Below are 27,357 nucleotides of genomic sequence, written 5' to 3' on the forward strand. Positions count from 1 at the left end.
GAAACACGAACTGGCCTATGTATTGCAACCCCGAAGGATCCTGTTCTAAAAACTGAATTTAAAAAAACTGGCTTGGTCAGTGGGCTGAGTGGGAAGATGGTGAGAAACCCACACTACGTCTGCTTCCCCTTCACCGCACGTCATGTTCACCAAGGGACGCGTTCAAGATGAATTCAAGTGCCTTCAAAGAAAACATCTGTGATCCAAGATGACATTTCTGCTCACCATCCATCCCTCCACACTGCTGCCACTTTTAGCAACATGCACTCGCACAGTTGGCCTGCGTTGACAGAGAAGACATAACCCAGTGACAAAAGAACTAGCATTTGCTAAGCACGTCTATGCTAGCTCCAACTGCTTCTGAGAAGGTCCAGGTATAATTTTCTACATAAATCCAACAAAGCCGCTGAGCTAAACTGATACTGGCAGTCCTGAGCCAGCCTCTACAGCAGGGCAGGAAAAACACCTGAAGAGAAAGGTTCCAGTTCTCACCCTGTCTCAGAAACAAGACTCAAACGTCCTTTGGTTGTCAGAATCTCTGATCTTTACGAGGTATTTGCTGGCCTGGCAACAGGCTTTGCCCATCACCTACCTGCCAAACCCAAGCTGGGGAAGAGGGGCTTGGACATAGCAAAGAAGTTAAATAAATAAGTAAAACATACTATACAACAGAAAGACACCTAGGAAGGATACAAAGACAGACTGGATATACTTGCTTCATGCAGTTAAACAATGAGTCAATTTTGGTGCAAGCAAGAGAGCAACCACGAACACGGCAAGTGCCCCCACAAAGCCTCTTCTGTGTGCCAAAGGCTCCAGCCATCGGCTTCGCTGGCTCTGCTCCCTAAGCGGGAGCAAACCCCAGTCCACGAGGGACCAACGCAGTCACCGGCGCAAAACACAGAGACTTTAATTAAAACCACAACCTGGGAGGAAGTGGGGGAGTGCTGCTTGGGACTTTGACCAGCCCTGGGTGCTGCTGTGTGTACCCACCGGGAGAGGAGCAGAGCCCCGAGACCCAGTGATGGGCACCGGCGGGAGTCCAAGGAAGGCAAGCAGCTGACTGCCACGCAAGGAGGGCACATCTCAAGCAGGCTGATAAGATTCAAACATGAATTAGCTGCTTGAAGTCCAAAAATCCCTAGCAGGACAGATGTGCAGGCTCAGGCAAGCAAGACACAGAGCTCTACGCAAGCAAGGTCCCAAGACAAGGGAAACTGTCCCCAGCGAGCAGTGGCTGCAGCTGCAGGGGGAGGGAGCACCTCCCCACCCTTTCTTGGTGCTGCATTTCACCTTCTTGGTGTCCCTCCCATGCATGGACATCAACATTTCCACCCATCCTTTTGCATGGAAGCCCCATTTCCATAAGATGACCAGGAAAGATGCATTCCCAACCCTTGGGCAGCTTTGGGAAACCACAGGCTTTAGCCCAGCCATCGCCGGCCAGATGTTGCATAGCCATTTAAAGCATGGTGACACCTGCCAAAAGCCACGCAACAACGTGAGGGGGCACAGGTGGCAATGCCTGGGGTCTCTGCTCCAGGCACTGGCTGCTAAACTGCTCCACCGGAGATGGACTCAAGTGCCAGCAAGCACACAGATCTCCAGCATCGCTCCAGGAGTGGATCTGTTTGGAAAGCCAAGACAAAACACGTGTCCCATATAGGAATAAAGCAAGACTTAACTCTGGTCTTCCATTTTCATTTAAAATGCAAGTTTATAGAGTTGTTTCAGGCAAGTCAAAAGATCCTCGTCCCCTCCCACCCAGGGCTGAGCTAGGAGCAGACAGGACAGTAGCAGTGCTGGAAAGCTCTGCTTTAGCTTTGCGGACACCTGCGTTTCACTGCCTCTTAATTTAGACTCTTTTCTTGCTCTCCCTCCCAAGTGCCTGTAAGTACCTTTACAAGAGGGAGCGAGTAGGTCTGGAAAAGAAAAAAAAAAAAAACCCAAAACAAAAAACCACCACGAAAACCCAACTGAAAAAAATTCACAAGCAGGCTTCCCCCGCCCAACAGTAAAGCAGCGCAGCAGCGAAAGCCGAGCAGCCTGGCTGGGGCAGCCCCACTGCCCCCTCCATGCTCTGCAGCAATGCCAGAGAAAGGATCCCTGCTGCCCCCGACCCCCAGCAAACACCAGATCAGAGCCCTGTCCCCCCACACCCGGCCTGGGAACCCCAAGAAGAAACATGCCCTCTCCAGCTGCAAAGTTGTGGACCACCTTGGTCAAGACCTGTGGATACGACAGCTCATCTTAAACCCAGCACCAGCCATTTCTGCCCTCCAAGTGATGCTGCTGATATGATCCGGACCATAGCCCCATCCATTCACCTGCCTCGGAGACACCACTGCTGTGGCACTGGAAGTGCGGTCCCTCTGCCTGAGGTCCAGCACAGCAACACCAGCAGGGAATGACAAAGGGAAAGAGCCAGGTATAACCTGCTGTCCTGGGCTATTGATGCTTTTTGTTTCCAGCACAGGTATATAAATGCATGTAAAGCTGCATGCTTCCCCACCCCCCACCCCCGCTGCCTTTGCTCTGGGGATGCCTCCCTAAAAGAGCTGGGGAACATGCTGCTTCGTGGGGAAATGCCTTTGCTGTGGGGCTGTTGCTACCACTTATGAGCAAGCAGTAGCAATCACGGTCACCTTGTGTCACTGAGGCCAGCCCAGCCCTGGAGCAGGAAAGAATGGAGGAGGAAATGGGGAGCGCAGAGGGCAGGTTGGACCCAGCGATGAATGTGTGCGAACATGAGAGGTTTTGTGCCCGTTAAGAGGCAACCTGAGCAGGTGCCGCTCAAGCAGTGTCTTTGCATAGCTGTTCCCACAGAGCTGGGTCCCTCCAGGGACCTTGTCTCCAGCTCCAGAGCCAGCTCAGACCCTCACAGCCCAGAAGATTCCCCGCTTCACCCGAAGAAGAGAGGTGGTGGTGAGAAAGGAAGACCCAGGGAACCTTGCAGAAGACATGGAGGGAGGAGGAAGGGGTCTTTCCTTACCCAGAATAAGGGAGAGATGGCCCCCTGGGCTTCCAGCAACCCACAGACTGTCCCCTACAACTTCCTCTACCCACTTCAGACCCACTCCATGCAAGCAGAGGCGGCTGCCTACAGGCACGTGCAGGCTCACTCCTCACCCCTCGCAGTGGTTTCCCAAACCAAACAGCAACAGGAAACTTCAATGAAATTCAAAAGGGAAATTGCAGTTACCACTGCCCAACACATACACACGTGCCTTCCTCCCCTCCACACCCTCTTCCTCCCAGGAAGGGAAGCAGAGGGCCTTTGCTGCAAGGCAGCCCCTACTCAAACCCCACTCATATGCCCAGAGTCGTACGCGGCAGTCGCGCTGCCTGCAGACACAGCAGAGCAGACAAGTACAGCCCCGGCTTGGTCGCTGGCGAGACATCCCCGTGCTGGGGATGCGCAGGAGGAGCCGCTCCAGGTCCCGTCTCCCGTGCAAGGCCAGCGAGTGCTTTGGATCTGTGGTTGCCGATGAGGATGTGCAGGAATGAATGGGCTGTGTGTAACGGGCAAGGTGATGAGGAGGGGGTGAGGGGAGGAGGAAGAGCGCCGCGCTACACCTCCGCTGCCTCGACTCCTCCCGCGGCCTCCTTAGGACGTCACAGGCTGGATGGGGAGCAGGCTGCCAAACTTAAAGTGCTGGATCACAGGAAACTTCTCCAGGCACTGCAGGAGGGAAGATAAAGAGGGGTGAATTCAGGAGACATTTCCACCTTACAAGTGCAGCGAGAGCTACATGCTGCCTCTGGGGTCAGGAGGCAGCGAGCTTGGGAACACTTGGCTCAGCTGCAGGCAGGGGGATCAGTCCCATGTCTCCCCCCAACACTCCCGTCAGGCTCCTCAGCCCAGCAACACTTCATAACCCCAACCCCTCCCCTTCAGCCAGAGCCTTTTGCTTGCTGAAATTCAGGCCTGGAGCATGAGCAGAAGAGGCATGTTTATGTCAGCATCTTTCTCTCTCACCACCTCTCATTGCTTGAGCTGATATCTTTGAAGATCTTCACCCTACAAACCCTTTGAGAACTGCAGAAACTCCCCAGGGAAGAGACTCTCCCTCCCCAGGATAGTGCCCGTGCTCTGGGTTCAAGGTATCATCCTGCAGCCACAAGGCGCTCCCCAAACTGCATTCTGGATTCTCAGGTCTTTGATAGACAAGCACCAGTGATTTTGCTGCCATAGTTTAAGATGCAATCCTATTCCCAATGACCCCTTACCCCTGAAATTCCCACCCCGCACTGCCGAGTAAGGGTGGAGAGAGCGTGGATCACAGATCAGTCATACGTGTCTACTCAGAGCTGCTTCGCCCAGCTAAGACCAGGCTCTGTGCAGGGAGAGCCAGGCTGTGAGGGCACAGCCCCTTCTGCTCACCATCCTGCCAGGGCAGGAAGGCCAGTGACTGTGGTCAATAATCATGTCAAAATTTGCCAGCACTTGCCTGGCAGAGCCACTCAGAGCTCTGGTTTTTTGAGTCACTGCAGACTCACACTGCCCAAAACTCACAGAGAGCACAGAGCAGACTCACCTCCAGACACACAAACCTCAGCAGTACGCGTACACCAGCTTGGTAGCTGCATCTACACCATCACCACCCGTGTTAGCTGTGAGTGGTTGTGCTAAAATAGGACGGTAGACTGCCTCACTGTGCTGCAAAGGGGACTCACCTATCAGGGCGCTTTGGGGCATAGCTAGTGAGCTGGTGCCTCCTCACTGCAGGCAGAGGGGCAAGGTCTTCCCTCCCTAGACTGCACGATATGAAGAGAAGAAAAGAAACTCAAGTGCCCTGTGCCTTGGGAGGAGAGCCTTTCCCTTGTACCCAGCTGAGGCGTGGGTCTGCTGACGGAAGTCTTATGCTCCAGGAGATGTGAAGTACGTACAACCAAAGCACAGCAGCTACCAGCAACAGGAGCCCATCTAGTCCCAGCAATTCCTTGGCACAAACAGCATCTGCTCAGAGCCAGGGTGGATGGGATGCTGCACTAGGCAGGCGTCCAGCTCCCCACAAGCCGCAGACCCAGCAGCAGGAGGGTCTCAAGGCCACACCAGCTCCTGCCTACAACCAGCAGCCTCCCAGGCAGATCTTGGGGACAAGATGCACAGCTCGTTCCTCCACAGGCATTTATTCAAAGCACAGTTCCTTCCTCCCAAAAGGAAGCAACAGTCATGTCGTAGTTACAATTCTCTTTTCCGTAGGAAGGAGTCCTGTGCCCTCCATGGGGCTGAGATGAACCTGTTGCAGATGGAGAGATCCCAGCTCTGGGGATGGGGAGGAAGCAGTGCGCTGCAGGCAGCTCTTCACCCCAAGGCAGGGCACAGGCAGAGGCAGGCAGCCTGCCCTTGTGCTGTCATCATGGGCAAGCAGGAGGATTTGTGCTGAGAAGCCCAGGGCTATAGCAATCCCTTTGGAGCCAGAGGTCAGACAACTGGTTCCAGCACAACTGAACCACTCATGAGCACACTGGAGCCAAAGCAAGTTTGGAGGTGGTGAAAGTGTAGCACAGCTGTATCCACTCCTGGGGAATAATAGCCAAACAGAAAACCACAAGCCTCCATGGCAATACACCAAGGAGAAAGAAGTCCTGTGATCATCAGGACACATCACCTTCAAAGCTTCCTAATGTGTGGGATGCTCAGAGCTGCTGCCATCTCCCAGCACAACCACTTAGACAAACTCTCAGAGGAAGCAGTGCTGGACAGCAGTGACGTGAGGGAATAACAAGAGATAAATGAATATTGAAGATGTTGACAGCTAGAAACGTCATCCCCGCTAGCTCCAAGGAGTCCCATGGAAGACCAGACTGGTTTGGGCTCTGGACAAAGAGATTTTACCATCAGCGGGAAGAATGGGTATCCATTCCACTTAACACACTGCCAGCCCGAGAAGAGACAAGCAGACAAACTCTTCCTCCTACTCTCTCCAGCAGGGCTAGCACAAATGTACTGGATTATTAGAGTTGCCAAGAGACAGGACCCTCCTTGCAGCACTTGTGGGTGAAACTTAGCCAACACTAGTTCAGTGGAGGGGACAGGCTTATCTTCTGCTTGTCATCATCTCGATCATGCTGAAGGCCTGCTTGGGACTTAACTGGGGAGTAGAAAGGTCCAACCTTTGAAGAAGGAACTGGGACTAGATTAGTTACAATGGAAAGTATTTCCTGACTGACTGCGGCAGAGAAGGAAAGGTCAGGAGACTCAAAAGCAGGCTCAGGGGAAAAACATCAAGGCTGCGACTTTAACCACACTCTCTTCTGCTGACTTCTTCACTCGCCTTTGATAGAAAGAATAAGAAAAGCCCTTGCACTTCCAAGCAAACACATCTTTACCCATTATATTTATAATATAAATAGACACATTTGAGATTTTATTAACACAGAGAGCTGAAGACATATTGCCTTCAGTCTACTGCCCATCCACAGACCCTGCAGCAAGTACCTTGGATCTAGACTAGGGCTCCAAGCTATGTGGACGCACCCGAGCTTTCTGTCGGCTGTTTAAAGTCATCCCATAGAGGGGACAGAGCAGAGACAAAGCATCCAGAGTGCTTTTAAATGAACCAGGCCTGGGGACTACCCTGCTCCTGCCAAGTGAGAGGAGGTTGCGAGTGAGCATTTGGTCTCTCCTCATCTGCTTCTAGCTGCTGCCTCCACTCAAAACCTACCCAGTCAGTGCCACCCAGCACCAAGCACTTCTCAGCCACCCCAGACATGTTAAGGAGCTGCAGCCTCCATCCAAGAGCCTGATTTCACCTGATCTAGTTGCAACTGGTGATTGGAGGGGCAGGGAGAAGGAAGGGGAAGAAAAAAAAAAAAGGCAATCTTGCTCTCACCTCAGCCAGTCAGACAGAAAGAAACACCATAACCCCAAACCTTCCCTCTCTTCACTGTCACACACCCTGAGCTCTGCTTGCCTAGAGCTGGACAAAGACCCATGTCCGCTCACTTATCTCCCACTAACGTTGGCAGTGGCTAATTGGAGGAAGACCACAAGGGTGAAGGCAACACATCTGGGAACGTCAAGCAGAAACTTGCTCCAGGAGCCAGCAGCAAAGGACAAGATCTTCAAGAGTGACTGTGGGTGCCCAGCCTGAAACACCCAGAAGGATTCAGCTTTCAAAGGATGAAGCCTCAGCAATTCCTGAACATTGTGCCCTTCCCAGAAAATCAGGCAGAGATCCTCTATTTGCAAATGCTAGTAAAAGCTACATGGCCAAGCACACCATAACTGAAAGCTCTGTCCAGCCACGCTGCCGCAACCATGCTCCTGTCATCTCCCAAGCCAGGCAGGAACCAGCCAAGCCAGCAGCAGGGTGAGAGGCTCCCCAGAGCAGATATAAAGAACCAGTGAGGACTCCTCACCAGAAGTGTCCCCCTCTCCTCTGCCCATCCAGGTGAACACGGGCACCATGCAGTGCCAGGAGCAGACATTGTTGAGTGAAGACCATGTGCTTAGGAATAGTGCTTTAAGATCTACAGATGTTCTTTGAGGAAAGAAACTAAATTGGAAGTGCTCTGGTTGACTCAACATTTTTTACTCCTTAGCCTAAATGTGTGTCATTACTCTTCCTTGCAGCTTGTGCATTCTCCCCCTGACACGGCTACATCTCTAGATATTTCTAGAAACCCACTAGTACTGGATCTGGCATTTCTACACAGAACATCATCTGCCATTCAAAATAGACCAATGACTCCAGAAGAGACCATGTCTTGGGTGCACCTCTAAAAGCCAAAGAATCTCCCAGTCTCTGGAGGGTCCCCGGGCTGTGTGGTCCCCAGCAGGCCAGGTAGATCTACGAGCACATGGTGGCCCCACGACATCTGTGCACCTGCACACCGTGCTGTGGGCACATCACTGCCAAAGTCCTCCAGCCATGTATGTGATGCATGACGTGGGAGCAACCACATGGCACAGGGCATGCGGGGCACCAGGCAGGAGCACCCAAACAGCATGGGGCACACAGGATGCCAAGGGAGTACCCAAAGAGCGTGAGAAGGAACTGGTCCAGAGGAAAGGAAGGATCAGGGCAGAGTCTTAAGGCAGCAGCAGACTATGCTCAGGCTCAAGGTTTTAGGGGACCCATGTTTAACTTTAACAGTGTTCCCAGTGCTGGGGTCTTCCCTCCAGGCCCCACAAGCTCTCACACCAGAGTCTCCAGCTCAGGGTTTCCCAGCAGGCAGCTTCTCCAGCCCCCATGACAGAGCTGCAAGTGGGGGCAGTCCCAAAGGGACAGCCCAAGGGCACCCCTCCAAGGTGCAGCCATTGGAGGGCGTTGACCAAGACCCGCTTCTCCTCTTTGGAGGCCGGGAGGAAAGCTGAGCTGGGGGCAGAAGGAGCCAGCAGGCCTGGGATTGACACCTCACAGATTAGAGAGGTATGTGGCCTGGAACCTAAACACAGGATGTGCAGTGCAGAGGAAGGGCTGGGGGAGGGAGCGAGAGTTCGGCACAGTTAACCCCTTTGTGCACTGGGCCTGAGCGGAGCTGCCCATCGAGCATCTGCCACATGTCCCAGCAACAGGAGCATGGCAGAGACCCCAGGGTACAGGATTAACTCCTCCTTCAAGCCCCACATGTCTCCCCAGGTGCACCAGGGAGCTGCACCATCCCTGCTTTGCCATCCATGCTCCTCCAAAGGTGACTCCCTGCAGAGCCAACACAGTCCCATCCTTCCCAGCAAGAGGTGCCGCCTGTCAGCCATTCCCTCCGGAGGCCCAGATGTGGCAGTTCCTGTCCTGCTTCCTCAAGCTCAGGGTTAGCTTGAGCAGGAAGGAGAGATAAGAGAGCCAAAACTGCCTGGTTCCCCAGGTCAGGGTTCGCCAGGAAAGCCTGCTGGGGCAGCGCCAGCAGAGCCCCAGCAGGTGGAGGGCTGCCAAGCCGGGATGTAGCTGTGGCCTCGCCGGCCCGGCATACTGCACAGATGGGACCCATAGTGAGGTGATATTGGTAGGAAGCACTCGGCCTGCTCCGGGGCTCTTGAAACACAGGATGATAATTTAAACCAAGTCTCCTCCAGCTGGTAAAATAGCAGTGTGGAGACCAGAAGGATGAGCAGGTCGAGACATCGGCCCTAATTTGGAGACCTGCAACTTGCACTATGGAAAGACAAGAAATGGCAAAAGTCATGTCTGCAGGGAACGGCTGTTTTGGGATTGGTTTTGTGGAGAACACTAGGCAGGCAGGAGCCTCCTTTTAGCCAGCAGCACGTCAACTGCCAAGGGCTCCCAAGCCACATTGAGCACGGGGCCCCCACGCAAGGAGCGGAAGAGAAGAGCTGACCCACAGTGAAGTGGAAGGGAGGAGGCGTGTGGCCAAGCAGCCTCCCCCAGCCCACAGCGCTCACCTCTGCCTTGTACATGCGGATGAGGCCCTGGTTGACCTTGGACCAGGAGGGCACGGCGCTGATGTTCCAGAGCTGGTTGGAGTGCTCAGCAAAGGGGCCTGTCTTCATCTGAAAGAGACCCGAGAGCAGGGCTGAGAGAGCTGGGCCAGCCAGGAAGCTCGTGCACCAGCAGTGACTCACGCTCACACTCTCTCCAAGCAAACATTCCCACCAAGCCCTGTGACCCACGCACTAGCCACCTCACTGCGTGTTCCCTCCCTCCCTCCGCACTCCCTCCCGCTGCGGCTACATGACATGAAGCCGTGGCAATCCAGCTCCCCCCTTCCCTGATAAGATTAAGCCTTTTCCTGCCACACTTTCCTAATCAGACCTCCCTCCACACACCTTCCTTTTAATGACTTCATTGAAAAAGCCCCACATAAGTCCCGTTCTCCCCCCCAGTAGAGCTTGGCTCAATGCTGTTCCTTTTCTACCCAGAAACCTCCCAGTGCAGCACTGCTGGGCTTTCCAAGAAAATGACTCATTCCCCATTCAGATCAACAACAAGCAGCAGCGACAGCCGCCGCTGCCTTCCCTGAATACAGAGGGCAGCACAGGTTGGCAGCAGCTCGGATGTCCGCAGCCCACTCCACACCTGCCTCTAGCAGAGGAGGGCTCTCAGGGGAGGCAGGAGCAGAGGGGACACGCTCCAGTCCCACTCTCCAAACCAGCTCCAGAGCTGCGAGTTGCTAGCTTGCAGCAGATGCTTTAAATTTTTATTTTTTTAAAAATCTCCAGTGTTTCTCCTCCCAGGGCGAGGAGTTTGGAGGAGGGAGGGCAGGGGGGGAAGCTGCAATCAGGGAGTTGCATGTAGATTCCCTGGGTAGTTGTCTCTCCTTCTCCTCCATGAACAAAAACAGACCCTCAGGGAGAAAAAGAAATACAACGCAGCCACTCTGACTGAGCGAAGTTCCCATGACATCAGAAACCACAAGGCCGAAGCTCACGCTAAAAAGGAGCGTGGGGAGAGAGGAATCTCTTGGACTCTCGTTCTTAACTTGGGGCTCAAACAACTAAGCCCTTCCCTCCATGCACGCACAGGCCTAGAGCGAGGGTGGGAAAAGAGCCTCCAAAAGCAGCTCTCTGCCTACTGTAAAAGCAAGTGAGGCTGATCAATCTGCTTTGGGAAATTGCTGCTGCCCTTCTTCTGCAAGGTCTGTGTGGCACCAGTGTGCAGCAGAGAAAGAGAGAAAAAAGGTGGGGAGGAACCAAAACACCCCACTGTTTGGAGGACAACGCATTTCAAACCTGCTGACCTCGGGGCCGGAGCACCGGGGGAAGCGGGTCTGTAGTTTTGCCCGCTGCCGGGAGAGCGCAGACGCATTCCCACTTCCCCTCGGCAGTTCTCGTGAGCCGGGGGATGACGGATGAGCCGCTCAGCCGTTCCCGCTCCCCTCTGCTGTGCACGCTTTCCTCGCGGGTACAAGATGAAATGCGCAGATACACAAAGCACGACGTTACCCGACAGAGCCGGCGCGTTACTAAGCACGAGGATTCGGCACTGGCGGGCACCCCAGCTCAAGGCTGCTGGGGAGCTCAGCGCCAGGCGGTTCACTCAAAGCACCCTCCCCCTGTACAGGAAATTTGGCTGTGTGCTTTTTGACGCCAAACCTTCCTCCAGCATCGCCGCCCTTTGCAGGGGCGCAGCTTGCATCAGCCACCACCACCGGGCTTTGCTTCTGCCCCCTTCCCAAGCCAGAACAAGGGCAAAGGAGAGCATGGAGGAGGCGAGCGGGGCTGGCTGGCCCCAAACTCATGCCTGGGGCTGTGCGACCGCCTGGCACAGCCGCCGCCCGGCCCTCCTCACCCAGGGCACCCGGCGAGGGACAGCTGGCTACGGTTTCAAACTGGGGAGGAAAAAATAAGGGGGGCGAGGGGGGAACAACAACAACAACAAAAAAATCATCTCCTTCCAGCCACAAAGGGCAAAGAGGGAGAGCTGGGGGGGAGAGCGAGAGGCGGCGAGCGCGCTGCAGTCCCGCAGTGACCCCAGGGGAACAGAGTGAGTCAGAGCAGCCATATTGAGCAGGAAATTACTCACAGACGCGGCGTTCCTGCCTCTCGGTTCCCAAGAGAATCGGCCTTTTGTAAATGGTTCCTCTGTCAGTGCCGGGGGGAGGGGGACGGCTGAGGCCGTGCTTTCCTGTCAGCTCCTTCCCTTCCAGCAGAAACCCGAGCCCTCCCTTCCCAAACCTCCAAATTTAGAAGCCAGATTGAAGCTGAAATTCCTGCTGCCTGCCCTGGGCCCTCAGAGGAGCATCTGGGCAATTGCACTGATCCACCGCAACAGCCGGGGCATACCCAGCACCCCTCTTCTGCACAAACACACACAGCCCTGCCATCGCTGCCGTCCGCAGCCCCCAGCTTGGCAGGCACCACAGAGGTGCTCCCAAACCCTCCTCATCCTCACACCTATGGGTACCACACGCACCCTGCGGCACACTTTGGCAGGCAAGGCGGCAGCAGGGGGATAGCTCAAGTCCCAGACGACTCTGTAAACCTCACCCTGTTCAAGAACCACGCGTTCAGGTCCAAAACTAGCCCGCAGATTTCCCAACAGCAGGCCAGCTTACGCAAGGATCGCTGCCGTGCCTGTGTGCTGTGCTGGGTGGTGCTGCTGTACAGAGGATGCCTCAGTGGGTTCAGCCTGGACATCATCTTGCTGCTACTTCAAGAGCCTGAGGTTTAAATATGCACGTGGCAAACGCCACAACGGTGTATATTCATACCCCTGAAACATCACCCAGGGGCTGAGAAAAATATCTGCTCAAGAGAATATTGTCTCGTTTGAAAGAAAACAACCTACCTCAGTTGTAGCTTGCTGAAACAAAACCTGCTCTCCAGTCAGTAAGATGTACCAGACCGACTATGGGAACTGTTGTGGTGTTTGCTACATGTTTAACACCTTTAAAGGAGAGCTGTTTCCAGGTGACAGCTCAGAAGACAATAATATCGTTAATTTATTAAAGTCTTTAATGCTTTCTTTCTTTTTCCCTGCTGTTTTGTTTTGTTGTTGATTTTGGAGAAAAAGCATTTGGAGGGCACTCGAGGCTGCCTCAGCCCCCCCTAGTGGCAGTAACAGCCTTCCCTGGCATTTGGGAGAGAAAAACCAATTTTTAAAAGCAAAATCTTTACAAAAAGGAAATAGTGCCTGCACGAAGATGGACTGAAAGTACTATGCATTTGATAAACCCCGGTTGTTGTCATCCCTTAGCAGCTCATGCCAGGAGGGCCCGAGAGGAGGGCTCCCTGCCACCAGGTGGCACTGAGGAACACAGCAGAAACGCTGACTTCCATGATTCTCAACAAATGTGTGGAAAAATAAGTGAAATCGCTTATTTTAAAAGCCTGCTAAAAAGCTAACTTTCTGCAGGCAAAAGCAGAGTGACCTGAAGAAGCAGTATGGTGCTGCGTATTTTAAACTTTACGTGTCATCTGTGCACTGCAGAATTTTCTATACGCTTGTCAAGAGATGTATGTTTTTAACAGGTTAGTGCACTGTCTGGATATTACAGAGGCCCAAATTAAACTAAATCTTGGCTCCTGCTTTCCTGTCCTCATCTTGATCTCTTCTGCCAGTGCCTCTTTAATACCCACGGCATGATTTATCTCTGCATTAAGGGTTAAACCCTGTGAGGTGCTAAGTACCAACAAACCCTACTAGACCGAGCAGGACTTGACACAGCAGCTCCTGGGGTTTGGGGCAAAGGCTCCTATGAAAATTTCTTACATGAAAGGCTAAGTTCATATTCTGTAACCTCCCTTCTCATCTAATCACTAAATTAGAGAGGCAAGGGTGGAGGGGGAAAGCAAACAGACCAAAGGGAAAGAACCACACTCTGTCCTTCAGAATTAATCCCATCAACTCTCTCTTGCCAGAGACAAGAAATCCCTCACCACAACAGGCCATGTGGTTCTTGCTGTCCCTGCAAGGGGGACAACAGAAACATGGCCAGGTCATCCACTGCAGCCGAGGGCAGAAAGCCATGACCTCCCTCATTGAGAAACACTGCCCACGGTTGAAGACATGCTGAGTATCACCAGTCCCTCACCCAAGGGCCACAGAGTGCTTGCACAGAAACATGATCCTGATAGTATTGCCAGCTGGGTGAGCCTCAGCGCCATCTCTACTTTGGATCATCCACAAATAAGGAAAATTTAACGGGCAACTCTTTTGGTAGGATCTGGAAGAGACCGAGCTGCAGGGAGGTTTGCGAGCCTGCCCTAAGCAAGGGGAGTCCCAGGGCCTGCCAGGCAGCACCCAGCAGCTGGAGGGAAGGGAGGTTATCTTGGCAAGCCCAGTCGTTTTGCAGCTCCTACTTCATCTTCCTACTTGCAGGCACCAGTCTTCTCCATCCAAGTTCCCACTGACTGATCCAAGTGATGATCCAAGGTTATTTGTTTGCTCTTGTTACAGCTCCTTTCAACTGCAGTCCACAGCCCATGTAGCTCAATTATACTTTCCTCTCAACATCCCTGTCTCAACTCATTCAAGGAGAGCACCTCAGTCATGCAACAATGGTTCACCCGCACAGTTCCATGAGAGCAAACAAACAAGCAACGGAGGAAGAGAAAACCACAGCCAGAGCCAACTCTCTAATGTCAAGAGAACTTCCCTGTGGGACAAACCTTTCAGTCCTCACCTCTGTAATGAAGAGGATGCACTCCAGGAAGATGAAGTCCTTATGGTTTTCATTTACCACCTTCTCATCAACAAAGTGTCGAGGCTCCAGATTTGGGTGGTCTAAAGAGTAAGAGACAATAGGAAGTAAGACCTGTATGGCACCCCCCTTCTGAGACCAAGTTCAATCAGGTCTTGTCCTGCCCCTCTTCCAGAAGAAACATAATCCTCCCATCAGAGCTCTTCAGAAGTCAGCACAGAGCTGCTCCCTTCCATCTCATCTCCCGCTCCAGTACCTCAGCAGTGAGAGCACCTGGTAAACTCTGCAGAGCAGAAAATGTGTTTTCTAGCACCAGAAACAAGACTTTCCTTTTAAAAACTTGTAGTCAGTGCAATAAAGACAGAAGTACTGTACAAGGAAGCCTTCCATCTCCCAACCTAAGCCACTAGATTTATCTGGAAGGCTGAGGGAAAAAAAATTCAAGCTCCAAGCAAACTTTTGCTGTATTATACACAAATTCGATGTATTTGAATTCAAAAGACAGTCCCAAGCCCCACCATCTTTGCAACCTAGACAGACGGGGAGGGGGCAGGCTGAGACATGAGAAGATTTTCATTAGTACCTATCAGCTGGGAACTGCCCCATATGAAAGGTAGAAATTGGAAATCATCCAAGCCCCACACGCCCTGGCTGCCAGCAGGTTCCATCCTGTAGGTCTTCTGAAGTTTTCGCATCACTTCTAGGTACCTGAGACCAAAGAGAGAAGGAAGGGTTAAGACAAGGCCTTCTTCTGTCTTCGTTGACTTACATGAGGACAAGAACAACCAGTTTGGAGAAGGACACCACTTTATCACTTGTACGCAGGACCCCCACATACAGCACAGGACATAGAATATACATATTCAGCTTCTTTGCCACAGAAAGCAGCCTAACAGTAGGTGTAGTAGCAAATAGCAGCACCTTTTAAAAATTCGGGTTTTTTACACCAAATTCACTACAAAAGCAAGTAGCAGGGGTTTACATCATCTGCAGTGTCTTATACAGGTGTAGAACTTTCCCCACTGCCAGTTATTTGAAAACACTGAGACTTCACTCTCCTTCAACAACTTCCAAAAGAGCTCAGAAAGCTTTCCACCTTACAGCAACGGCTGCTTCCACTTTTCAGGTGGAAAGTTAAAGCTGGAAGTACTACTTGAGGAAACTGTTTCCATGCCACCAAAGAACTGGGATTAGATCTCTGGACTCCAAACACCCATTCCACCAATTTCTTCACTGCCAACTCTGCCTCCTGGGCTGGAAACACACCTAGAGGATCAGTGGAGGCCTGCCAGTTTCACAGTTTGTTTGGTTTTTTTTAATGCCTGAAGAGATGTTAGATCCTCTGATCAGTTATTCCTGTCTCACACATCTCACACAGCTGGAAGTAGACATTATCAGGGACCTGTCCCCAAACAGCCCAATGCTTCCAGCCATTCTCCTTCGACTACCTCACCTGTTAAATACTTTAAAGACGATGGCCATCTGGTCATCCACTCTGAGCACACCGATTTTGCAGAGGCAGCAGAGAAAGGCTGCAAATGCAGCTTCATGCCCTGGAGTTGAGAGAGATAAAATGATGTGACACTGGTGTCTCTCTGGTCCCCAGGATGACCTTTCTGTGGGCACCACAATGGCTCTTCAGAAGTCACAGCAGTCACATTCCCCATGTCAAGAGCCCTGGGCAGCTGTCCCTAAAGTGGTACCTCATCCTATTAATTACATGAGCTGACAATATTTCATCCCCACATAGCACCCACCCAAAGTATACCTTTTAGACATTCACAACGTGATTATTAACTGTGAGGAAAAAAAAAAAAGTACTTGAGTAAAAACAGCTCCAACACTGGGCGTGCTGGGAGAAAGGCAGGGCCTTTTCCAGGAGCTTGGCACAGCAGGGGGAGCGGAGCACCACAGAGTTGTCTGCTCAGAGGATGCAACAGAACATCACATCTGCAAACAAACAGATTTCCTCCCGCTTCAAAAATATCTGTTTTGGAAGGATGCAGATCCCATGATGCTGCTGGGAACAGTCCATACCAGAATGTACTGGGACCTCAGGCTGAGCCTCTGCAGCTTGGGCCTCCAGCTAACAGCAAGGAAAAAAAAACAACAGCAAAACCAAATCAATGCCTTTTAGCAGAAGGGACCACAGAATAAGGGAGGGTACAAGATCAGCAGCTGCACGCTATGAAGAAGTGCAGCTCCCTGTGTAAGAACAAAGTGCACCTATGGTCAAGCTACTGTGGGCTAAGACGTGGGCCACTGGCTTGGGACACCCAGGAGGGAAGGAAAGGCTGAATTTCCTTCCCTGAGCTGACAAAACCCCAGCCAGCGAGTCCCTTTCCAAAGACAACATCTCCCCCTGGTGCTAGCGAGCCGCAGCTCTTCTGGCAAGAGCTGCTCAGCCCCCAGCTCTTCACCCTTTTACCCATACCCTCCTCTTCTCCCTGCCCAGGTCCAAAGTCGTGTTTCCTTGCACCCACAGTATCTCGCTCTCCTGCCTCTTGGTGAGGACATTCTCCTCAGCACACCACCTCTCCTCCAGACAGAGGACCAGAGCACGTAGAAGATCCTGGATTTAAGTCTAACCGAAGCCAGTGTAGTTACTCCAACCTGCAATTCACTGTCTCCTTAGGTGCAAAATGCTTCTACCTTCAGATTTCAAAGCCCCTCTGTAAGCAGTGATGTCACCAGACCTCAAAACACCTCCCACTGAACACAAACTTGGTTCCTATTCTAGTTCCAATTCAATTAACTATATTTTAACCCTCTAAACTGTCTATTGCAGATCAGCCATACAGGACTGCTGTATGCAGTAAAGCAGCTCCCCACAGCTTATCCCAGAATGGCTTGCACAGCTTGGTTCACATTTCCTCAGATAAGACACGAAAAGGGTGTCATAGCTCTAGCACAGCCCTGCTCCCAGCCCCAGCTCTCTCAGTCAAAGCTCACACTGCATGTAGGGATGAGGAGGCCCTAGAAGGAAGGTGTTTGTATCAAGCTGGCACTAAAAAACAGTGGCAACGACACATTTAAATAAATGCAGCACCATGCTCCAAAGGGTCACTACGCAAGGAATTCAGGTCTCAGCCAGCATGCATGCCCAGGTACCTGTGCCATAGTCAATGCGGGTGGAGTTCCCCACAGATTCCTTCAGGTACACGGCCACTTCTGGTGCAGCATCAGCCAAATGCGTGGGGATCACTGTTGCCACCAACTTTTCTGCTTCCTGAAAGACACAAAAGACTCCCTTGAGTGAGTGCAGACCTGTCACAGTCGCCAGGAGCAAGTCACCCTCTGCTCAGACACCATTGCAGAGTGAGAGCTGCAATGGTGCACTCCTACAGTGGCCAAAGCCAGCAAGACAGATGAGGAAATTCTCTTGTTGAAGAAGCCATCTCCAGAGATGGAGCAATTCAGGGAGAGCTTGTCCTGACACTTACCCAGGCCACATATATCCCGTAGGAAAAAAAACTTCACCATCCAAGTACATCAACCCAGCTACCCACTGAGTCAACTCCAGGACAAAAGCATTAATAGAGCAGCAGACCACCTGCAAGCTCATTGCCGTTGGGTCCAGGACTATGCCACCCCCAGAGCTTGGTGCAGGGCAAGTGCTCTGAGCTGAAGTCCAGCAGTTTCACAACCTTCCTCTGATTTTGTGCCACCCATCAGCTAGCAGACACAGTGGGCAGTTACAAAGCAAAGGAGTTCCTTGGACTTGGAGGGCCCTCACAGACCGTCCATGACTTGGAGACCCAGCCAAGAACATTTACATAGACCATATGCTCTCATAAGAGGAGAGGACAGCACCAGGTCAGGGGTAAGTAATGCATATCAAGGGGTGGATCCTTCACAGCTTATCTCGGCAACTCCTCTGCAGGCTGCTTGGCTGCCACACAATGACTGAGCCACTCTGCTACCCGTCAGGAGTTCTGCAGGAGCTGCATGTAAGACTACATGTGAAATACATGCTCACCTGGTCTAGTTTGGCATACCAAGTCCTGAAGGCTTTGTTCCCAAAGCGAGAAGGTTGATCCACTGGTGGGGTTTCATCGATCCATCTGTCAAGGGTGTTCAGAAGAGCCACCAGCTTTTCAATGGGCTACAGAGACAGAGATGATATGGGGTCAGGGTAACATAAAACAGAACAGTCCTTCAGACTTCGACATCTCTGCCTGGACTGGAGTTGTTAAAGCCCACACCATTCTTCCTAAGGGTGGCAAGCAGAAACAGAATGGACCAACCCTCCCTGAAATGCATAGAGGCCAGGAAGACTGTCCTTCCCCTCAGAAGATCCGTCCAGTACAAAGTCCAGCCTGAGGCAGGCTCTCCAGTCGCCCACACAGTCTTTCATAAGCTCCAACAGCACTATGCTGTAAAACCTCTGGGAGAAGAGCTACAGCAAGCTCCTAGCTGTAGGGCATAGGACTGAGAAGCAGGGAAGTGCTACACAATTCAGGGATCTCCAGCGCAAAATGCAGGCTCTGCATCTTAAGGGTCCCGCATTCCCTATGGGATACAGCACAGCACTTCCCGTATATCCGCACCAGTGGCTGACAATGTGATTTAGAGGCCCTTCTCAAGGCCTCTAACCTTTGTCCTGAAGTGTCTCTTAGAAGCCAGGATTAGCAGCAGTAGTGTTAGCATTTGTACAGCACCCAGTGCAGCAGCACCTAATCACAACTCAACCGTCTCAGCTTGATTCCTGTTGCTTCAAACTTATACCAGCCAGACTGCCAAGGCAGCTCCCTCCCAGGGTATCCAGTGCACATGGTAAAATACAGCCTACCCAGGGGAAGAGGCAGCCTGGTTTACCCACCAGTGGTCTCATCAGAGCAAGCATGAGAAGCTCTTGGCTCTCAAGAGAAATGTCTCCATACAAACATAAAGCTGATGGGAAGACAAATGCAACAGCAAGACAACAGAGTCACCTCTCTTACACCTAGTGCTGGAAGGAGAAAGTGAGGAACCTGTGTAGGACATATGAGAGTGACTGGAGGAGGCACTGCTGTGGCCATGAAGGAAAAGAGAGGTGCAACAGGTGATACAGCATGACGTCTCAATGCACACAGCTGCCTCCGTGCCTTGCCCATACAGCTGGGGAACGGCTACACCCCACGCACCAAGAGGCAGCACCGTAGGCAACACTTTAAGCAGCCCCAAACACTTTTAGGAGGCTCTGCTGACAACTGGTCAAGCCTGCCAGAGGCTTTGGGATTCTCCTCACCCGACTCTAAGCAGCCGGAGAGCTGTCAGCTGCCACAGCAGCTGGCCAGGCCCCGGGCAATGTAGGCTCCTCTGTCTCGAGAGGGGATTCCTCCTTCAAGGGGACAAAGAGGACAGAAGAAGCAGCGGCTGGTTTGACTTTGCTGGAGGCATCGACCGTGTGAAGCCGGCTGGTCTCCTGGGCTGTGGTTCAATTCTTCACACTGCCTGCTGGGAGGATGAGGAAAGAGCCAAGCCCAGCAAGTTTCTAGCCCTTGAAGTGCCACTCGAAGGGGGTGAGTGGAGAGACAGGCATGGCAGCGTCGTGCTGCCACCGAACCAGCTTCGAATCACTCCCCATGCCCTCCGCTCCCAGGAGGAAGGGTGTCACGGCAGACACAGCCTCCCACAGACAGCAGCTCCTCAGGAGCCAAGGGCATGGTGGGATCAGCCAGCGGGAAGTGGGACAGGCGGGAGAGGGATCCACCCATCCCACAGGACCTTTGGGCACTGAGCCAAGCTAGGGACTGGGAAAGAGGAAAAGACCTGAGCACACCAGGAACACAAAAGACCCACATACCAAGGGACATGGGGGCCCAGAAGCTCTGGGTGCCCTGGCAAGGCTGCAAGCTGGAGCCGCTAATGAGCCAGTGCCCCAGATTCGCATGGACCGAGGCAGCATGACCCCCTCTGCTTCAGCTCCCTGCTGCCCAAAATACTGCAGAAACCCGGCATCTCCCCACTGCACTGGGCCAGGTTTGGACTGAGCTCTACTCCTTCCTGGCTATTGCATTCCCCTCCAATTAAGCAACAGCATCCCCAGCACTGGGTTGCATTAAATAATTAAATCGTGCTGCTGATTTATCCGCCGGCACCAGCAGCTCATTACGAGCAGCTACCGTATTTCAAACCCCTCTCAGCAAGCACTCAGTGCTGCCTGGATAAATGGCTGGCAAGGACCGGCTCCTTCCCCCTCCCCAGATCTGCCCGCAGGCCTTGGGGAGCTCGAGAGTCTAGAGCCGAACCTCCCCTTCCCCACTTGCTTGCTTTAAAGGGATTAAAAAGCCCAGCCCCACTGAACACGGGAGAGCAGGACCCAGCTGCTGGCTCAGCCATGCCAATAAATAATTAAAGAGATGCAGCTTATTTTGGGCTTAAGGCCCTTTGAAAAGGGGTTACTAAAAGCAGCAGCTTCCCATTGTCCAGCAGAGGAAACTGGTGCATCCAGGGCTGACCCCAGCAGGGGAGAAGGAGGGGAAGAGCAGGGCTTACGGGAACACAACCATCAGCACCACTGCAGCCTTGTTTTGCCTGGCTGGGTTTTTAAGCTCTATTTTTGCTTTACCTTTCCTGTGATCAAAGCAAGGACAGCCTCCCCCCAGCTCTCCTTGGTCTTCTCGTTGTGCTGATTTTGCATCTCCTTGACCCTGAGTCTGCCACCAGTCCCGAAGGCAAACCACAGAGCCTCCTACAGAGCAGAGACCTGTCAGCATCTCTCAAGAGCAGGGGCCAGGCAGACGGAGGTGCTGAGAAGGCATCATGGCAGCCAAAGCTGCCTGCGGACACCAAGCCTGACCCTGTGCGTGTCTCAGGCCCTGGTGGAGAGGGGAGCTGCTAAAATTGGGGCATTTGCTGCCTCTCTCACTTCGCTTCTGGAACCAGAACAGCCACAACACCAGCCAGTTTCCCCCACTGCAGCCAGCTGTTTGAAGGGAAGGTCTGCTCCTCGAATGACCAAAATTAACCTCTTCCCTGCTGCACTGCTCCTCCGATCAAATTCACATCTTTGAAAAACTGCTCCAGGCTGCAGCCCCAGCAGTCGCTGCACAGATCCCCATGTGAATGGCACTCCCTCCAGGAGGAGAAGGCAGGTCACAGCCTATCAGTCATACAACCTTGTGCCAGACATAGCGTCTATGCCAGAGTCCTAAACAACAGCTCAGCTATCACTACTTGTCAGATGCCTCCAGCAAAACCCCAGACAGCTCCATGCTATTTTTCAGTAAGAGCAGAGCAGGCTCAGCAAGTCTCAGAAGGGCTCAGCCCCCAAAGGATCCAGCTCTTGCTCCAGCAGACAGCTTGGTATTGACACACGCTACTCTGGAAACCATTAAGCTGTCTCTTTCAAAGCAGAGGAGAACATACTTTTTTTTTTTTTTCCACAGCAAAGCAATACCAGTAAGTCGTGGAGAGGATACGGATTCAGCAAAAAGGATTCCAGGAGGTCATTTGCCAAAGGAAGGCGTCCCCAGCATTTGATCAGGAAGGAAGATGGGACGGCACAAAAGCACACCAGCAGCAGGTACGGCAAAAGAGAAGAAAGCAGAGCAGAGATGCAAGCAGAGGCCACAAGGGGCTGAGCCTTTAAAAGCACAGATAAGCAGTTTGATCTACAAACGAACTCGCATGAGCAGGCAACCTCATCAACAAGGCAACCCTGGGGATGCTCCACCTGTGCCTTAAGTCACAGGCTTCTGCTCTCCTCAGTGCAAGGGGAATGAGACATGTTCCCTGTCACTTCCCAGGCAGCCAGGATCGTGTCTCTTGTTTGTCACCTGGACTGGGACCGCAGATGGAAAACATTCACTCCAAGAGGGATCTGCTGCACGGACACAGCCCTGATACAGCTTTTCCTAGATAGCTGACAGCTCAAAGTGGCTGGCAAAAGAGGGTGGGTTTTCTTCTGCCTTTGTTTTGCTCAATTTTAATGCTTTGTTTCCCTAGAACTGCTCTGTGAATGGTGAGGAATGAGGGAGATCATGACAAAGACTAAACTCAAAGGTGAAATGCAAACAGTGGAAAGCAAGAGCAGCATTTGACAGCAGTCTCTACTGAATTGAAGGAACAAAAGGTGGACATAAAGCCTGTTAGGGAGGGACTCATTATCCTTGATCTCCTCCATGAACTACAAGCAAGTTTCTCATTCACACATGGACTTAACATGCCAGCTTCAAACATAAATGACTAGGTTAAAGATCATGGTAGGCTGCCTTTCCACATCAGAATGAAGCTATAAACACATAGGGCCCAGCCTGCTTCCCACTCTGCCTACATCTTTTTAGACTATTCCCAGTTTTGTCGCACAGCCGTGATAAGTTTGAACAGTAAAAATGTACCCAAGAATCTCCTCATTGTAATGCAGAACAAGGGAGGGGGATCCAGCGTGCAACACAGAAGCAAAACTGGTGGCCAACATATGCTCTGCAGGTCATGGCAGCGCCAAGGGAGACCTCGGGCCAGCCCTGAGCATGGCTGAGGCCAGGCAGTAGCACCACTGAGGGTGCCCGCCCTTCCCCTCTGGCTCCAAACGATCTTGTCGTGCCCCGATAAGGTGAACAGGCATTAAAACCAGCCACGCAGCAGACAGAAGCGGGTGGCAGTCACATTAATGCTAGGGGAAAAATAGGTCTTTTCTGCTTAACACCTTGAAAGGGCAATCCTGCCCCATCAGCTAAACCTACAGTCCCAGCCCAGCCTTCCTGCGTGCTCCGCAGCCCCCTGTAGCCCTCAGCACAGCCCTTGGCAAGGCAGGTCCGCTCAGTGACATGCCTTGAGCTCACACGCTGTTAAACCAGACCTCGCACAGCTCAACTACAGTGTGGGCTGAGACGATCAGTGCTGTTAACACAGTCTAAGCAACAAGGAAGCCCAGGGACAGGGAGACAAGTGACTTGCCCAAGGACACACGGAAAGGCCAGCGGGAGAATAGAAACAATACAGACATCTCAGCCTTCTGCCTGCAGCCAGGAGGGAATACCACATCTTCAAAACATCACTGGTTGAAGCCAGACTGTGAAAATGGCGTCAAAACATGTAATTTCTGCATCCTCCTTTTCACCACCAGCTTCTGTCCACTTGTAACTTGCTTGATTTCCCATCCAGCAGGCACATCTGCATCCTGGGGGAAGGACTGCAGATGGACATTTGCATCCCCAAGCATAAACCAACTGCATTTCTTCTCCCTGGCTCCCAGATAAGCTGCCAACTCATTCCTCGCCTAGGACATACTCACTGTACAGCCAAAAAGGAAAAAAAAAGGCAGAAAAGGAGAAACCAGGGGATCCAAACTCCTCTCCTACCTCTGAAACTTTGTATTCGCAGGTCAGCTTCTTGCCCTTGACACCTTCGTTCAGAGTGAGGATGAAGCCCATGTAATCTGCGTATGCCTGTAAACACACCCAAGAGAGCAGGGCATTAGTGAACACCCACAGTCTATTTGAACAAGCAACGAGGCATGGGAGCACTCCTGCACACCAAGGGAACCTTTCCCAACACAAAACACTGCTTTCTTGGAGATACCCAGGGTGCAGGGCTTGCTGTGAGGTTACTGCTATTTTTGGGAGACATCAGAGGCAGATGGCAATTGCACTCAGAACTCTGCATCACTGTCAAAATTACGGAGAGGAGAATCCTAAAGATGCTCACACTGCCCCCAAAATCATTCCCTCAGCTCCCTGCCTCCTATCAGGTCCAACTCAAACTCCTTGGCTCTGCAGAGTCTCAGTTGTGCCCAGACATCCTGCTCTGCACCGCTTCTCCCAGACCTGCACCATTATCTCCCTTTTCCTCCTGCTACACTTCTCCCATGCTCATGCATGATGTAGAAGTCGCAGATAGCGCAGACTCCTCACTGCGCCTCTCTTTAAATTCGCTTCTTTTGAAGCGCTATACCCAGTGCAGCCTCACAGCTCTAAGTCTCTGAAAACACCAGGCTAGCACACTGCCACCCCTCCCTCCTTGGGCCCCTCTTGCACAGAAATCCCAACTAGGAGCAAGTCCTTAAACCCAAGACACTTAACAAAGGCAGCTGCACTCAGAGGTTTGCTTGAAACCTGACTATAACTTAAACTTCTTTTAAGACATCGCAGATCAGTGATCAAGCGAGAACTTGCTCTTAAGAGGTGGGGCAAGTCTGGGCTAACACACCAACCCCTCAAAGGCAGAGAGGGAAGAACCTGCCTGTTCCACCAGCTCCACACATACTGTAAACAAAAATTATCCAGGAAATTGAAGGCCTCAGCTCTAGAGCCCTTTCCAGTACAGCAAGGCGGGAAGGCCCCAGGAACCAACCCAGCCTGGTGCTATTAGAGGGCCAGGCAGCAGGACTGTGTTCAAGCTCAGTTCAAACAGTGCTGGGTGAATCCAGTTTTGATATAATGGACAGGCTAGGTAGGATGAAATAGTTACCAGCTTCTTGTCTAGCATGTTAGGAGGGGGGCAGTCATAATTTTTAGGTATCTCTGGTCTCCCTCAACCTCTGGACTCTCCCTGGCTCACTCCTTTATTGGTACATTTGGCTGCCAGACTCCACACCTCACTGCCAAGTCGTTTTCCTACTAACAGGTGGTGACTCTTCTGCTTTAAAACACAAATCAATTAATTTTCCATTACTTGCCCAAAGTTGCTTTACCTTGTGGCTGTTCCCAGACCAAACCTGGCTGCCACTGAAGTATAATAAGCCCTTACTAGTCTCCCCTGACCCCAGAGCCATACCTGAGAGCGCTTCCACTTGGCCATGTCGGAAACCATGTTTATCTCCTTTTTGGGGATCATGAAGCTCTGCTGGAGAGGAGGAGTCACCTCCTCAGAGGTGCCTGGGTGATGCAAAGAAGAGGTAAAATAGAAGCAGTGGAGAAAAGGAAATCCTCTATCTTCCTTTCTTAGAAATCAACATTCACTATTTCAGGAGACAGAAAGCAAACAAATCCATCCCAGCCTGTGCCATTATCTCACCAAGTCCTCCTCACCAAACAATATCCTCCCAATCCCCGGATAATATAACTCCTACAGATGCTGCAAGGCTTCAGAAAGTGGCATTATGTTTGTTTTCACCACTAAAGATGCATTTCTCATCTGGACAGAGACGCTGGTGCAGGAGATAAGACAGACAACATTCAGCTAGTTTAATTATTTCTGTCTAGTGAAGACAAGCCTCTGAAGCACTGAGCTCTCCTAACAAACTAACTGTGCCTTGTTTTTAGGGTGTTAAGCCTGAACTGCATTCCCCTAAAAAGGGCAACTGCTGCAAAGACAAAGCTGGAACAATTCAATAGATGGCAGTCCAGAGCCACAGCCCCTGGTCCAGGCAGCACAGGGCCTTGGAGGATGCCAGGACACAGCCCCTTCCAGGTGGAAGCTATGAAGATCATTTAATTTTAAAGCTCTCTCAGAGCCCAGCATATAATATTTAATGAAAATGCAAGTTGTTAACGCATTAGAGTGGCTCTTTTCCCTGGCATCTGAACCAAGAACCCAACCCTGCTATAAGGGTGGCCCCTACCCAACGCTCTCCAGAGCTCTGCTCTCAGCCGGCGCTCCCGCAATGGGACACGGCGGAGCCAGAAATGCTCCGTGAGGTCACAGGTAATTTGCATTATGCTTCTAAAAGTGCAACTCCTAATAGCAAGAGGCAGTGCAGCAGACCACTGTTAAGGAAATTGGGTGCTAATGTCAATTTATGGATTCTGTTAGAGTCACCCAGTTCATCTTTTGGATCCTAGAAAATCTGAAGGCATTTGTTCAGGACCAGCCACCTTGGCAACGCTTCAGCAACTGCTCTCCACACTACAGCAAGTTCAGGCACTGGCTCCCTAAAAAAACTCCATCGAACTCCAATTCCTTAATATATTATTAGCTTCATTTACACAGCGAATACTGCCCAGAAGCATCAACAGCCTTTTCTGCAGCAGAGCAGAGCTGTCTAGCAGGCAGATCAGGGAAAAAGGAATCCAAACCCCAGGAACCACGCAGAGCCTACTATAACCTTAGAAAGTCATTTAACTTCTCTGCCTTTCAAGTTCCCCATCTACGGCACAAATGTAGCCTCATCACCTGCCTCAGGTGTTACGGCGTTTGGTTCATTCCTGTGCGTAAGTTACAGTAAAACTTCCAGCACAAGAGGAACAACATGCATGGAATTCAAATGCAAGACCCATGTGCCTCTTCTGAAAGTTCAGCACACAACTCACGATGACTAGCGTCATAACGATGGAACACGTATTTTAAAAGAGCTTGTAACATGAAAACAATGAAAATCTCCAGAGCAGTGGGGTAAAAAGGCAAACGCTGACTTGTCCATAAATGCAGATGATACATCAAGACCAGAGGGGTGGCCAGGGCAGTGTCCTGGACTGGGGGGATGCAGGTGTTAGCCCAACCTCTGTCTCATCACAGAACTTGCTTCATCTCTTTGCGTTTGTTTCTCAACCATCACTTCTTCCGATGCACACTTTGTGCATTTCCTCTTGGGGAGGAAACCATAGACACCCAAGGAAGGAAACACAGCGAGGGCTGCCAGGGTTACAATATTAGGAAACAAATACGTAAGAAAAAGTCCAAAAGCAATGGTGCAGTGGAGGCAGGAGCTGAACGGGTCAGTTTTATGATGAGATGCACCTTGGACACTTTCAGTTTTACTCTCATGGTGTGGGGAGGGGGAAATCGAAATCAGCCGTGAGGTGGACCTTCTACGCCAGCAAACACCACCCGCCTCAGCAACGGGAAACGGAGTCACAAAAAATGGGCTATAGAGGACGGGGGCCCCGACTCCAGCCGCCCCAGCAGCCGGCACCCCACCAACCGCACCGCCTGACGGGCCCGCACGCCCTGCCAGCCCCCAGCACAGAGGCTGCTCGCAGCCCCGATCCCTGCTGCGGGGCGCGGACCCCCCCGGGACCACCGCCCGTCCCGGGGGTTGGGGATCAGGCCCCGACCGTGCCGGCAGCGCACGGCCCCGCAGGGCCCGGCCCTGAGCGCAGCCGCGGCTCTCGGCCCCAGGACCCCACTGCAGCGGGAGGCCCAGCGGCCCACCCCGGCCCCGCAGACACCCCTCAAGGGCCCCGAGCGCAGCCCCCAGCCCAGGAGGCCGCGGCGCCGCCCCGGCCGCCGCTCACCTGCCCGCCGCTCGCTCTCTGCCATCTTCCCGGAGCCCGGCCACCGCCGCTGCCACCCCTCACCTCTCACCTCCGGACACGCCGAAGCCTCCGGCGGCCATCTTTGAGCGGGGCACGCCGCCCGGCCTTGTCACTGCCGGGGCCGTCAGCCGGTGGCGTGGCCCCTCCCGGCCACCGTCGTGGCCCACGCCGCCATGTTTGTGCGTTG

General features: G+C 52.3%; 1 protein-coding gene across 2 annotated transcripts; it reads right to left on the reverse strand.

The window, feature by feature from the left end:
* Nucleotides 1-1,692: 1,692 nt before the first annotated feature.
* PTPA (protein phosphatase 2 phosphatase activator) lies at nt 1,693-27,300 on the reverse strand. Of its 2 annotated transcripts, XM_064468948.1 has the most exons (10): nt 27,150-27,300; nt 24,751-24,851; nt 23,337-23,423; nt 18,029-18,154; nt 17,161-17,278; nt 15,503-15,602; nt 14,633-14,757; nt 14,032-14,132; nt 9,350-9,457; nt 1,693-3,682 (listed from the first exon to the last, which is right to left on the reverse strand). In XM_064468948.1, the coding sequence occupies exons 1-10, from the start codon at nt 27,172-27,174 to the stop codon at nt 3,608-3,610; spliced, it is 966 nt and encodes a 321-aa protein (XP_064325018.1). In that variant the 5' UTR covers nt 27,175-27,300; the 3' UTR covers nt 1,693-3,607. The 2 variants fall into 2 exon arrangements, with proteins under 2 accessions (XP_064325018.1, XP_064325019.1); XM_064468949.1 differs by lacking the exon at nt 9,350-9,457.
* Between the last annotated feature and the right edge of the window lie 57 nt (nt 27,301-27,357).

Source organism: Phalacrocorax carbo, chromosome 18 (genome assembly GCF_963921805.1).
Source record: "Phalacrocorax carbo chromosome 18, bPhaCar2.1, whole genome shotgun sequence".
Taxonomy (NCBI): domain Eukaryota; kingdom Metazoa; phylum Chordata; class Aves; order Suliformes; family Phalacrocoracidae; genus Phalacrocorax; species Phalacrocorax carbo.